The 15020-nt window shown below is 49.0% G+C and overlaps 1 protein-coding gene across 7 annotated transcripts in view; it reads left to right on the plus strand.

The window, feature by feature from the left end:
* RADIL (Rap associating with DIL domain) overlaps positions 1–15020 on the plus strand; it is a 50378-nt gene that overhangs the window by 23599 nt on the left and 11759 nt on the right. For all 7 annotated transcript variants that reach the window (XM_075565951.1, XM_075565953.1, XM_075565947.1 and 4 more), the window contains 4 exons: positions 496–779; positions 1863–2546; positions 5900–5937; positions 6618–6778. In XM_075565951.1, the coding sequence (XP_075422066.1) occupies positions 496–779; positions 1863–2546; positions 5900–5937; positions 6618–6778 (1167 nt within the window). The remainder of the gene's footprint in view (positions 1–495; positions 780–1862; positions 2547–5899; positions 5938–6617; positions 6779–15020) is intronic.

The raw sequence follows: 15020 nt of genomic DNA on the forward strand, positions 1-15020 counted from the left end.
CTGCCCGCCTCGTCATGTCTCCTGTCATTCTGTACAACCCAATGAAACTCTGCTGTCCTTCTCCCCTTTCCATTGGGCTGGCGTTTGTTTCATTGTATATTTTCTCTCCTCCTTGGGGCGACCGCTCCATTGTCCTGCTGGCAACCCACGTTCCGTAGCTCTAATCCAGGGGTGGCCAACTCTAGCCCCGATGGGCCGCCAAGAAGTCAGGTTTTTAGGATATCCCTGCTTCAGCACAGGTGGCTCAATCAGTGGCTGCGCCACTGATTGAGCCACCTGTGCTGGAGCTGGGACTTGACTGAGCCACCTGTGCTGAAGCTGGGACTTGATTGATCCACCTGTGCTGAAGCAGGGATATCCTGAAAACCTGACCTGTTGGTGGCCCTTGAGGACTGGAGTTGCCCCCCCCCCCCTGCTCTAATCTGCCACGTGACGCCGCACAAAGCCTCACAAGTATGCTGTCTGTATTGAATCAGATCCTCCGACATTTAACAGGAATAAATGCCCAGGCACGGCGGCTGCAGAGGAACCGCGCCAAAGGTGCAGCGCTGCCCGGGTGTCAGAGAGCGTCCACGCCTCCCCCACTGCGTCGCACCCTGAGCGAGACCAGCCTAAGCCTCCCCGGGGCGCAGCGAGAAGAGCCCAGGAGACCTTACTCCACCTACTCAGAGACGAGAGGTGAGGCCGGTGTCCTGCCGGAGGAGAGGAGCACCATCGTGAGGCATTCGCTGTACCACTCACCCCACCTAGTGCTGCTGCAGGGGTACAGCCAGGAGCAGGTGAGTACCCCGCCCTGGATATATACAAATATATATATATGTGTGTGTATATATATATATATATCGGCCTGGTGCTTGTCCCATAAAAGTAATATGGAAGATACGATACCAGGGGTGAGAACGGCAGGGAAGAGGCAGCACTCAGTATGAAGTATTCAAAGTATATTGAAAATGACACAAAATCCGACGTTTCGATCCACACAGGGATCTTCTTCAGGGTGGGGTATATATCCAGGGCTGGTTACTCACCTGGCTGTATCCCTGCAGGAGCACTAGATGTGGTGAGTGACATAGCTCAATATACTTTGAATACTTCATACTGAGTGCTGCCTCTTCATTGCCGTTCTCACCAATGGTATTGTATCATATATATATATGCAAATACAACTGTATGCTCATCTGCATGTCTTAGGCAGGTCTGCAACCCCGCCTTTCCCCATTATCACCCAGCATACAGCACTTCCACTGCAGCAAGGGATTCTGGGAAATGACATGCAAATGAGCACACAGTGTCACTTTTTGCCTCAATAACCATTTTTAACATGGTTCCCTATAGGCTTAAGCTTGCTGCATGGTTGCATATTTGCTTTCCTGTGGAGGGTTTTTGTCACTTTTTTTACTCACCATAACTTAACTCAGTATTATGGTATATATATATATATATATATATATATATATATATATATATATATATATATATATATATATATATATATATACACATACATACATACATACATACATACATACATACATACAGAGAGATTCTCTGTGTGTGTATATGTATAGTATATATATATATATATATATATATACAGTATATATATGAGAGAGACAGATTAACAACCCTCCTGTACCACCCACAATATCTATACAGGGCGTGCAGTCATTATGACTGAGCCACTGATTGAGCCACATGTGCTGAAGCCGGGACTGATTGTGCCACCTGTGCGGAAGCAGGGATACCCTGAAAACCTGACCTGTTGGTGGCCCTTGAGGACTGCACAGAGTCCTGTTTGGTACCTGATTGTTACACAGAGCAGGAGCCTCTCGCAGGCTCTCACACTCATACTTCTGTTTCAGGACAGTCTGGTTTATCTCCTGAACCGTGAGCAGCACACGGTGGGACACCGCACTCCCTCCAGCAAGCCCAGCATCATCCTGTCCGCCCCAGACATCCTCCCCCTGCACTGCACCATGCGCAAGATAAAGCCTCCGAGACAGGCCGGGCACAGGGCGGAGGGAAAGCTGGTCGTCGAGCCCATCCCCGGAGCGTGCGTGTCCGTCAACTTCTCCCCGGTGGACAGGGCGACCCTGTTGCACCACGGGGACCTGCTGTCTCTCGGCCTCTACTATCTGCTGCTCTACAAGGACCCAGCCAAAGCCCAACCGCTGCCTGGCCCAGCTCTAGTGCGGCTGCAGTCCCTGCGCTGCGCTTCCCACTCGGACGCCACGTGCAGGATGTGTGGGAGCCTCCTGCGGGACAAGGCGGCCCCCTCGAAGAAAAGAGGGGCCTCGACCTCCTCCTTGGGTAAAGGTAGCAAAAGGACGACCAAGAAGCAGCTGTACGTGGAGTACGAGAGGCAGCAGGAGGACGCCCTTGTGAACAGGATCCTGACTCTGATTGAGCCCGGGAGCGACGACCACAAGCTGACGCCCTCCTTCCTGCTGTGTCTCTGCATCCAGCACTCGGCCTTCAGCTTCCCGCCTGGGGACTTTGGGCAGCTACTCCTGAAGGTGGCACAGAACATCCAGAGGACAGTGTGGGTAAGACTGGGAGTGGCTCAGGTTGTGGGGGGTGGGATTGGGGGGTTCTAATCTAGCACGGTAAAAGCACCACGCAGGTGACATTCCTTCTCGTGTGACATAAATGTCTGCTAATGATTATCGCCTCCTTGCAGGTAAGCGCCGCGCATGCTCAGGCTCTTGCTCGCGCTGAGGTAATAGGGGAGCCCCTGCTGCTGCCTCATAGAAAATGAACGGTGAACGGTGCTCTGGGTATACACTGAATAGGTAGAAAGGGTAGAAAAGAACCCAGTGTAGCACTCAAGTTCACCCTCTGGTGATTAGTGTATGATTTAAAATATAAACTTTATTTAATACAACACATATATAAAATTATGGGTGTTAAAATGACGTACTAGAGGTCGTAGGATCGTAATACTGACAGCCATAGGGCTCGTGATCAATATAATAGATGTCTCCTGTTGTGTATCAATATCACACAGGAAACTAAATAAATCCTGATAAAAAACCCTCAGTGAGGGTGAAAAGGTAGGGTTAACTCGACGATGTACTATATCACCAGGTCACACTAGGCAGTATATGCATAAACCATATGTGGTAATGGTGTGACTGGTGGTGACTGGTGTACTGAAACAAATATATTGTGCACCAGTAGGTCTCAATGTGCAGTCAGAAAAAACCTCCTCACTGGTAATGGATGTGCGCACAGTACTGTGTAGAGCTGATCACAGGTAAACCCCAGAGGTTCACAATATAGGCATATAGTACCCTATAGTGACCTCTGCAACACTGTCACAAATGGTGATAGTTGATAATGTGCTTAGAACATGTGCTTAGAACATGTATAAGGCAGTATGAAATGTTTATGGGACCAACAAAAACCTTTGGGTTCAGCGATAGGAACGCTGTATTTGGGACATGATGCGTCACTTGGATATTTGTCATGGTGACGGGCGTGATTACGCAGTTTACATCCGTTTTTGCAGCATTTCCCGAGCTTTCCATTCAAACTCCGTTCCGCGGTGTGAAATCCGTTGACGGATTGTTCCAGTTTCAATCCGTGCGGATTCATCCAAAACCGGCTTTGGATACAATCCGCGGGGGAATTTGTGCCAATCCGATCCGCGGATTTGGATTGGGGGAATCCACGCGTTGGATTGTCGGTAATAAAAATAAGCCGTAAAAGACGAATCGCGCTTGGTAAGGCTGATTGGCGGGAATTCCCGCGGACCAATGGGACCGGTCGAACCGAGGCGGATCCATATCCGCAAAGAAAATACACCGCATCTCTAATAAGTAGCCTTTCTAACCCTGTAACGGGTAACCCTGGAGTTGGCCAACTCCAGTTCTCAAGGGCCACCAACAGGTCAGGTTTTCAGGATATCCCTGCTTCAGCACAGGTGGCTCAATCAGTTGATTGAGCCACTTGTGCTGAAGCTGGGATATCCAGAAAACCTGACCTGTTGGTGGCCCTTGAGGACTGGAGTTACCCTTCCCCTGCAGATTAGGAGATCCTTACATCTGTTCACCCTGACAAACCTCCCAAGCAAAGCTCTTCTTTACATAGCAGCCGGTTAGAAACCTTTCTCTTTCTGCCGGAGAAGAATCCTTCAGTGGGAAGGTTGTAAACCATGTGTCAGTTTGATGAAAGGTACAACATGCAAATATCCCCCTCTTTGTATTTCTCTCTGCAATCAAATTGTGCTGATTTAATATTAATATTGCAGAAATGTTGATCCTGTGAGAGAGACCTAGGCATTTTTATTGCAGTGAGTAAAATGAGGTGTTTAGTGATGATCTGTTCTCTGTTTATCATGGTCGGACCATATGCACATCTCAGATTTTAAGATCGCGCGCTCTCTCTCTCTCTCTCTCTCTCTCTCTCTCTCTCCTCCCACTCATTCTCTCTTCACTCTCTCATTTCTACCTCTCTTCTTTCGCTTCTATCGCTCTCTCTTTTCTATCTCTCTTCTCTCGCTCTCTTCTTTCTCTTTTCTATCTCTTCTCTCTCCACTCTTTTCTATCTCCTCTCGCTCTCTCTTCTCGCTCTTTTCTATCCTTCTCTCGCTCTCTCTTCTCATTTCTATCTCACTTCTCTTGCTCTCTTTCTCCTCTCTCTTCCTATTGCTCTCTCTTCTTCTCGCTCTCTCTTCCTCCCTCCCGCCTGTCACACTCTCTCTTCCTCCCGTGTCTCGCTCTCTCTTCCTCTTGGTCTGTCTTCCTCTCACTCTCTTCTTCTCGCTCTCTCTCTTCCTCCCTCCCGCCTGTCACACTCTCTCTTCCTCCCGCGTCTCGCTCTGTCTTCCTCTCACTCTCTCTTCTCGCTCTCTTTCTTCGTCCCACCTCTCTCTCTTCCTCCCGCCTCTCACTCTCTCTTCCTCTCGCTCTCTCTTCCTCTCTCTCGTGCTTTTTCTCTTCCTCTCGCTCTCTCTTTCTCTCGCTCTCTCTTCCTCTCTTCTTCTCGCTCTCTCTCTTCCTCCCACCTCTCGCTCTCTCTTCCTCGCGCTTCATCTCGCTCTCTCTTCCTCTCGCTCTCTCTCTCTCTTCTCTCTCTCCGTCTTCCTCTTGCTCTCTCTTCCTCTCGCTCTCTGTCTCTCTTCCTCTCGCTCTGTCTCTTCCCTCCCTCTCTCTTCCACTCGCTCTCTCTCTTCTTCTCTAGCTCTCTCTCTTTCTCTCTTCTCTCACTCCTCTCGCACCTGACAGATGTTTTTGATGTAAAGAAAAGACGGGCAGAGAGACAGAATATTTGGTTTAATCTTATTATAAGAAGTCTGTCTATTATCTCTTCCACAAACTAGCAGAGAGGGGGCCGACATACAGTAGGAGCAAAGTACTCTGATTAATTTGTGATAAAATGTTTGTGTTAAAACGATCTCTTTTAGCATCAGTTTTACTTTGGAGTCTAATAAATCAGTTAGGCCCCTCTGAGTATGTGATAAATCAGTTAGGTCCCTCTGAGTACGGGATAAATCAGTTAGGCCCCTCTGAGTTTGTGATAAATCAGTTAGGCCCCTCTGAGTACGTGATAAATCAGTTAGGCCCCTCTGAGTACGGGATAAATCAGTTAGGCCTCTCTGAGGACGGGATAAATCAGTTAGGCCCCTCTGAGTACGGGATAAATCAGTTAGACCCCTCTGAGTACGTGATAAATCAGTTAGACCCCTCTGAGTACGTGATAAATCAGTTAGACCCCTCTGAGTACGGGATAAATCAGTTAGGCCCCTCTGAGTACGGGATAAATCAGTTAGGCCCCTCTGAGTACGGGATAAATCAGTTAGGCCCCTCTGAGTACGGGATAAATCAGTTAGGCCCCTCTGAGTTTGTGATGTGGGATTAAAACCAGACTCCACCTTTCTGTTTTCTGGTGTTTGCAGGAGAAAACCAAGGAGCTGGCGGAGAAACAGGCCCCGCAGTAAGTGTCTCCATGTCTCTGGCAGAAGGAAAACATGAAATAGTCTCTATAACCTGCTCATACACTTTATTTTTTGGGGTTTCCCTTTTAAAAATATGTAAATGTCACTGGTATCCCATCCCCCCTCCATCACCTCTCCCATCCTCTCCACTCCCTCTCTCTCCCCGCCTTTCTCCCCATCACCTTGCTCCCCTCATCCCACCTCTCTCCCCTCTATCTCTCTACCTCCCTCTCCCCATCACCTCTCCCATCCTCTTCCCCCTCTCTCCCCATTCCACCTCTCCCCTCTATCTCTCCCCATCACCTCTCCCTCCCTTTCCCCCACTCTCACCTCTCCCTCTCCCCATCCCACCTCTCTCCCCCTCCCCATCACCTCTTCTCCATCACCCCTTTCTCTCTCCCTCACCTCCATCACCCCTTTCTCTCCCTATCACCCCTTTCTCTCCCTATCACCCCTTTCTCCCACTCTGGGGCGGGTGGTGATTGGAGGGATCGGGTGTGGGGGTGGTCGGGCGGATGGACTCACCTGCGCAGCTCCTACCTGACGTGGTCTGTCACTGCTGAGCAGGTACGGGCCGCAGGTTGGACAGCCCTGCCGTAGGGGGCACACACCTCTTCCCTCTCCCCGGTGTGCAGCGCCCCAACTGGGAAACTTTTGTTAGCGTCCTATGTCCCCACAGGCAGGACCCGGCCTCTCTGTCCCGTCTGACCTTCTCGGACCTGGTCCCAGATCTGCAGCACGTCCTCTTCTGGATGTCCAACTGCACCGAGCTGCTCTACTTCATCCAACAGAACTCTCCAACGTATCTGCAGTGCATGGAGGACGCGATGGATATCAGAGGTAGGACCCGGGCACTGAGCAAGGGCATCCTCGGCCAAAGAGCTCACAGCCTGAAAGTGAGAGAGGGACTTGTTAATGCATCAGTATTTGGCTTTTTTGTGTGGTTATGATCCATAGATTGATTATTAAATCCTGAATGTGATGCACTGTGCATCATACATGTGATCCCAGTACAGGGATGGGGTGTCATGTGATCCCAGTACAGGGATGGGGTGTCCTGTGATCCCAGTACAGGGATGGGGTGTCATGTGATCCCAGTACAGGGATGGGGTGTCCTGTGATCCCAGTACAGGGATGGGGTGTCCAGTGATCCAGTACAGGGATGGGGTGTCATGTGATCCCAGTACAGGGATGGGGTGTCATGTGATCCCAGTACAGGGATGGGGTGTCATGTGATCCCAGTACATGGATGGGGGGGGGGGGGGTCATTTTCTGATATAACTGATGGGACTCAAACTATTAAGGCCTTTCTCTTATTGCAGACCAGGAACTTTTAATTCGATCTATTGACTATACACCCTTCTATGCACACATACACACTGCTATGCATATTCTGGAGGCCAGGGTCATGTGTAGGATGATTAGCCCAGATAGGTTCAACTCAGCCCCCTTTCCAAATCACTCCAAGTCCTCTAATATTTCCTTCACTTTATTGGAAAAGCAGCAGTAAATACAGGCACTTGTGGATGGTGTGTTGTAGTGATTTGTAGTTAGAAGCAGGTGAAGAGGATAAGGCCCTGTCACTAGAGCAATTACAGGAGGGGTACTCACTCAGCCAGTGTTGGAGGTGGAAAGGGAAGTCCCAGTGTATGCTGGGTAGCACGATAGCCTGGGAACAGACCATCTGTAAGCAAAGCAGAGGGGGAGAGGGCAGACTAACCCATTCTGACAGAAAGGCTGAGGTTGCTGTAGCAACTCACAGGCATAATGCAGAGACAGGGATTGCAACACTGTGTCTATCACACGGGCACTGTGTGTGTGCACAGAGCAAAACACATGCAGCTGGAAATGAGAAACTGACAGGCAGAAACTGCAAAGGAAAGGGGGGGGGGGGGGTGAAACAGAAATGTGGCTCTTGTTCCATGACGATGCACACATACACACTTCTCTGCACACATGCACACTGCTATGCACACATACACACTACTATGCACACATACTCGCTGCTATGCACACATACACACTGCTATGCACACATACACACTTATAATCTGCTATGTGTGCACTGCCCTGCTCTGCACACATGCGCTCTGCTCTGCGCATGTACGCCCCACACACATGCACAGATACACACTGCTCTGCTGTACACATGCACAGGTACACACTGCTCTGCTGTACACATGCACAGGTACACACTACTCTGCTGTACACATGCACGGGTACACACTGCTCTGCTGTACACATGCACAGGTACACAAATTAATAAAGGGGGTGGACAATCTGTTTTATGAGAAGAGACTAGCTAAATTAGATTTATTTACATTAGAAAAGAGGCGTCTAAGAGGGGATATGATAACTATATACTAATATATTCGGGGACAGTACAGGGAGCTTTCAAAAGAACTATTCATCCCAAGGGCAGTACAAATGACTCAGGGGCATCCCTTTAGGTTGGAGGAAAGGAGATTTCACCAGCAACAAATGAAAGGGTTCTTTACAGTAAGGGCAGTTACAGTGTGGGATTCATTACACATGGAGACTGTGATGGCAGATACAATAGATTTGTTCATAAAAAGGGTGGGCATCTTTTTTTAGAAAGGAAAGGTATACAGGGATATACCAAATAAGTAAACATGGGAAGGATGTTGATCCAGGGAGTAATCTGATTGCCAATTCTTGGAGTCAGGAAGGAATTTATTTTCCCCCCTACAAGATGTCATTAGATGATATTGCACTGGGGTTTTTTCGTTTGCCTTCCTGTGCATCAATATACTGTAAATACAAATATGGGATAAGTATCTGTCGTCTAAATGTAGCATTGGTTGAACTCGATGGACGTACGTCTTTTTTCAACCTCATCTACTATGTAACTATGATGTACATCTGTATACTGATTATTGTGCTGCAGGTTGCTCAGGATCAAATTACTCAATTAGAAAGTTATTACTCTCAAATGAATTTCTTCCCGTCAGCTTTTCCCAATCCCGAAGTTTAGAAGTGAATCACATCGCAGAGTAAGACACCATGAGCTGGGCCTGCTATCTGCCATCTTGTAATATCCCGCTGCATGAGAGTGTGCACGGACACCCCGACTAATCCCCGCCGTCTGCGGTCTGTTATGATGGCAGGATTATCCTGCACCTCTGCGTGTCCTTCCCGTGTTCTCTGCACGGCCGTGCTGTGAGGCTGCAGTTATCTGCCTTCCCAGCCTGATATGAAGAGAGAATACACATTCCTCCGGCCGCTTCCCACGCGCTAAAAATATCGCACCCCTCAGAATGGTTTCGGCCGCACCACCTTAAGGAGCCCGCCCTCCCCGCGCCGGAGCGCTGGCGCTGCACTTATTGTGGCGGTCAGAACGGCATTTGTAAAGACCCCCCGTCTATGCACACCCCCTCCCCCGGCCGTACCCAGCGGAGCGAGACCAACACGGACGCCAGGCCCAACTTCCGCAATTACCGTCTAGGTGGGCTTCCTCCGCAGCCGCGAAAGGACCCTTTCCCCAGGTAGGGCCCCCGGGGGGAGAGAGGCCAGGCCACACTTGTTATTTTACCAGTAGACGGAGATTGCACTTGACCTCCCTGACTGCACTTTTAATCATGTACTTTTACGCCTGCTGCGTCTGTAAGCCTCCTAACATAGCACTAAGACCAGGGGGGGCCAACTCCAGTCCTCAAGGGCCAGCAACTGGCCAGGTGTTCAGGATATCCCTGCTTCAGCACAGGTGGCTCAATCAGAGGCTCAGTCGAAGGGACTGATTGAGCCACCTGTGCTGAAGCAGGGACTGATTGAGCCACCTGTGCTGAAGCAGGGATGTCCTTTAAACCTGACCTGTTGGTGGCCCTGAGGACTGGAATTGCCCACCCCTGACTTAGCTTGTAAGTCTCCATTCACCTTAAGTGGTTATTTCACTGTTGCTCTCACCCTTATTGTTTGTGATTGTGCAAAGCGCTGTGTACATTGTTGGCTCTATATAAATACAATTATACATACATAGATTAAAATGCATCCCGGCAATGCTTCTGAAAGAGATGAAGTGTGAGCTGGAAACATCTTCCAGTCCAACGAATTCCTCCCAGCTTCTCCCCCGCCTCTGTGTATTAACTTGCAGCCCGAAGCTTTGTTTTGTCCAAGTCCTGCTAATAACGTTCCAGCCGGGTCCCAGCAGCCGGAGAGCATCCCATGTGAGCGCTGGGACAGCCTCGCTAATATCCCAAACATATCCCAAACATCCTGCCCAGCCAGTCCCTACAGATTACACATACTTTCCCATGGGAATAAAGCGCCTGGCACACGCATTGAGTGCGGGACATACAGTATTAGGAGGAGCTGAGCTCCGAGCCTCGCACGGGAGGTATACAAGGCAGGGTCAGTGTATGAGATCGGTTCATGCAAACATCATGTTATTACGTTTAGATTGTAAGCTCTTCGGGGCAGGGACTCCTTTTCCTAAATGTTACTTTTATGTCTGAAGCGCTTCTGCTTATTATGTGTTATTTATATTATTTGTTATTTATATGATTGTCACATGTATTACTGCTGTGAAGCGCTATGTACATTAATGGCGCCATATAAATAAAGATATACATACACACATACATACGAGGCTGGGCGGTATCCCTTAACCCCGTGGCTACAGTGCCGGGCCGAACTTGTATATTTACCAATCTTAGCACAGCAGACTGTATATGTATCTGTGTGTGCAAACTGGTCATGCCTTGGTGTTGGCTGCAGGCTTATAACACTTTGGCCAAAGGGTTTAACTAAATGACCCTTACTCATGAGCAGATTAGCACTGAAGCTACATGTACTATATGTTGTGTCACTTTGTATGTTGCGCTGGCCTTTCTGTTTTTGTATATATCTGTGTGTGTACAGTGCCAGGTACATGTGCAGTATGTATCTATAAAAGGATATTTTTTGTACATCTCTGCAGAGCCGTGTATATATCAGTACACAGTTATATGCATGGGTTGCACAAGTTTAACATGCAGTACATTGCTTCTCCTGTAGTGATACCCGCTGTATCTTATAAGGGTTTATCCCAGCTGTCGTTTAAGGGATTTCTCTTTTTGGATGCCTGCCTACTGCACAGTCACATCAGGCCTTGTAACTCTATGGGGTAGATCCACTGAGCTCTGTTAGTGACTTAACGAGATATTAACTGCTAACGAAGATCCTCACTGCTCACAGAAGTGCTATTTTCAGCCGTAACGAGCCCGTGCGTTACTACAACGGACGTTAGTGCCAATGGTTTGCCAAAGAGGCGTCGTTCCCGATAACAGCGCCGATCCGCCAGAGTTTTGCGGGGCTCGGTGCTGTGGGGTTTTGCCGGAGGCCTCTTCCCTTCTCCAGAGGCGCATCTCCTCCTGCTACGTCTCGTTGTCATGGCGACGCGGCGTCACATGATTGCAGGAGGAAATGTTGTGGGGAAGAGCGTGGCTCGTCTGTAACCGCCGGGCTCGGTGCGGTGGCGCCAACGGCACCGCCATCAAACCGCTTCTGGTTGCACGTGGCCACACGCCGGCGCCTGCACGTTTCACGGATTGGCAAGCAGTTGACTTTCTCCAGGTATGATGTAATAACGGCTCCTAAAGATTGCTGGCTCGTATATAAGACGCAGTGAAACATTTTATAAGGGCGGGCGGCTTCTCCCAGACATCATGTGGCTTTTCCACGGAGAGATGTTTTACCATTAGTACAAAACCCGGCGCCTGCGAGGAGCCCCCGGAATGTGCTCCCGGTGCCTGCACTCGGCTTAAAACGTTTAGCAAACTTCTCCACGCTATGGAAACCTTCTGCATCTCCAGATTCCTCCCTGCGATTCCACCCTGAAATATCTCATTTCCCAAGCCAATCTGTTTATTCATTTAGGTCACTGGGCAGCGCCTCTTATTAACTCGGGGGCAAGCCCCCAGCCGTGGAACACTGTCCTGCGTTTTAGCTATTGACAATACAGTGTCTCTTTACTCTTTCCTAATTCTGTCTCAGCGTCTCCCCTGCTGAAATCCCTCTCCTGGCTTCCTATCAAATTCAGGGGGGAAAAAGCAGGGATAGCCATAAAACCTGGCCTGTTGGTGGCCCTTGAGGACTGGGTTTGAGACACATGTGCTGTAGTATCCGGGGTTGCCACCTGCTACTGAAGGCTAACCTGGAGAGATCATGTTTACATGTAGTTCTTACCTTCAGCGCCGTCTCCCGGCGTCCTCTGGCATCCTTCCAACACCCTCCCGGCATCTCCCCCTGCAAACTGCTGTCAATGTGACGACGGGACGCTACGGCGTCAAGTTGCCACGACAACGGGATGCCTTATGGCGCCGATGCGCCATGTGATGTCACGTTGTTATGGCAATGCGGCGTGACGTGACATCACGTAGTGTCCTGTTGTCATGGCAACTCGGTGCCATTTGACGCCACGCAGCCATAACGGGAGTTGCAGGTGGAGATGCCGGGAGGATGCCGTGAGACGCCGTGAGACGCCGCTGCACGCGGTCTCCCGGAGGTTTACAAGGTAAACCCGCAGCCTGGAGGTACGTGGCCAAAACCCGTAGTCTTCGGCTGAAACCGGAGGGGAGACAACCCTGATAGCATCGTCCGCGCTCTTTCCTATGGACAATGCTCAAGAACTAGAGCACGAACTGCAGGATCATTTAAAGTAAGGCACGCGACCTGAAGAACAAAAAAAGCAAAAGTAACAGAAATGGCCGGGAGAACATTACTGGCGGCGTACGGCACGTTGCATCTGTCCCCCCGGGTGAGCGCAGACGCCAGGATGTGTTATAAGCCTCCTGCTTAGTCCGAGCTCATATTGAGTCACAGGGCGGGGCAGTCCTGCCCTTAATTACATGGGGCGTCTGAGTTATAAACTGTGCAGCTTTACACAGGGGGGGGGATTGATCAGCCCTAACAGGACCTTTAATCTTGACACTGCAGCATCATACAACGCCCCATTATAATAAAAGATCATTAGTGTATGTATGTGTTGTGTGTGTATATACAGGGTATATATATATATATATATATATATATATATCATTGTATATATCATTTTTATGTGATAAGTTTAAAAAGAGAACACATTTGTAATGGGGGGAACAAGATTGATATGCTAAGACTAGGGTGACCAGATGTCCCAGTTTTTTGGGTCCTGTCCTGACTTTTTCGGGTGCTGTCTCGGTTTTGTATCCCCCTGGCGAGCACCGACTGTGCATGAGCAGCCGGCAAACACCGTTCACGCATTCGCAGCTGGCAAGTGCCGATCGCGCATGCACACAAGCAGCCGGAAAGCGCCGACTTGCGCATGCGTGACATTTGTCCTAGTTTTTGCCGGGACAAATATGGTCTCCCGAGTTAAAACCAGAGTCATTGGAAAGTCATTTATACAAATGACATCTTTGTTTTGTGACCTCAAAAATACTTAATTGTGACCCTTTCATTTGAGGAAGGCCCAGGCAAAACCGATTAAGATGTAAATCTCTCACTGATGCCAACTGCACCAATATGGAGTTAAACACCTGAACAGGTGTAGGATCTGACCCTAGTTTTCTTCTGCATTTTTGCCATCAGACAGAACATACATCTGCATGTATCCCACCCGGGACCCTCGGCTTATCTCCTTGTCATGTGTCGTCCTGTTCTCCTCCTCCCTCTGATATCCATCTCATGCGTTATCAGCGGCTTCCGAATTGACAAAAATGCCCTAAAATACACACACAAGATACACAGCACTTCAAGTGAGTGCTGAAGGAATCCTTGCTCAGAACCTGACATACACATTTATGAAGATGAGTAACTGTACATTCTGCTTGGCCTCCGCTTTGTTTTCCGTTGGGCTGAGCGCTCACAGATGCGTCCGTGCCGGATTACTGAGATTTAGTTCCTGGCTGAGCAGATATTTCATATTTCCTGCGGCTGTTGTTGATCCAGATATTTTTTTTAATTTCCACATGGAAAGTTTCTGGAATATCAGGAAAGGGGTTGTGGTTACGGATCCAAAGTTGGCTTTTCAGCTGTTCTGTATAAACATTATTAAAAATGAGGAGTCAAATCTCTGCTCTGCACTTTAAGGATCGCACGCAGAGCTGCTGCAGTTTGGGGGTCACGTACACAGAGCTCCTGCAGTCTGGGGGTCACACGCAGAGGTGCTGCAGTTTGGGGGTCACAGGCACAGAGCTGCTGCAGTTTGGGGGTCACAAGCACAGAGCTGCTGCAGTTTGGGGGTCACTTGCACAGCTGCTGCAGTTTTGGGGTCATACGCAGAGCTGCTGCAGTTTGGGGGTCACTTGCACAGCTGCTGCAGTTTTGGGGTCATACGCAGAGCTGCTGCAGTTTTGGGGTTGCACACGCAAAGAGCAGATCTGCATTTTCATCTTTATCAGCCTAAAATTGCAGAGTTACGGCTGCCCAAATTCTGGAAGGCTGTACAGATCCTGCAATGTATCACAATGTATCACAATACTACAGCAGAACACTGCTTTAAAATGTGATACAGTATGTTATATTTTATTAAAAGAAAATCTTCTTGGTGGGTTTTAGAAGCCTTTTATGCTGGTGACAGTTATTCTTGAACTGTTTGTACTTTTCTACAGACTGTGTGAGAGAATTGGTACCTTAGGGCTTTGTATCCCAGCTTTTCTGGAAAACAAAAGCAGGGCACTACAAATCCCAGAATGCAGCGGTATAGCAGTGTGCTGATGTGTGGCATTTGTTTGCTATGGAAAAGGAAGGAACGGCGCTTGAGGAGTCGGATGGGAACGTGTTGCAGAGAGACCTGCAGGAAACCGTTCAGTCAGAACCTCCCTCCCGTGCGCTCACAGTTTGTAATCGGAACAAAGTCACTTGGCTTTCCTTGGCTGGAATATAATTGGCAACGGCTAGTTCTCCATTATGTTTATTACACTTGGAAAACCTAACGTTAGTATTAATAATCTGAGTAATAATGTACAGAGCACATCAAGCTGAGTGAGCAAAACTCTTCCCATCCACAATTGTGTGGGTAGGGTGCGCCAGGTGTCCAGTATTGAACCGGACTGTCCTATATTTGGACACTGGCCAGTATAAAATGAGAGGTAATACTGGACAT

The sequence above is a fragment of the Ascaphus truei genome, chromosome 11 (genome assembly GCF_040206685.1).
Source record: "Ascaphus truei isolate aAscTru1 chromosome 11, aAscTru1.hap1, whole genome shotgun sequence".
NCBI lineage: Eukaryota > Metazoa > Chordata > Amphibia > Anura > Ascaphidae > Ascaphus > Ascaphus truei.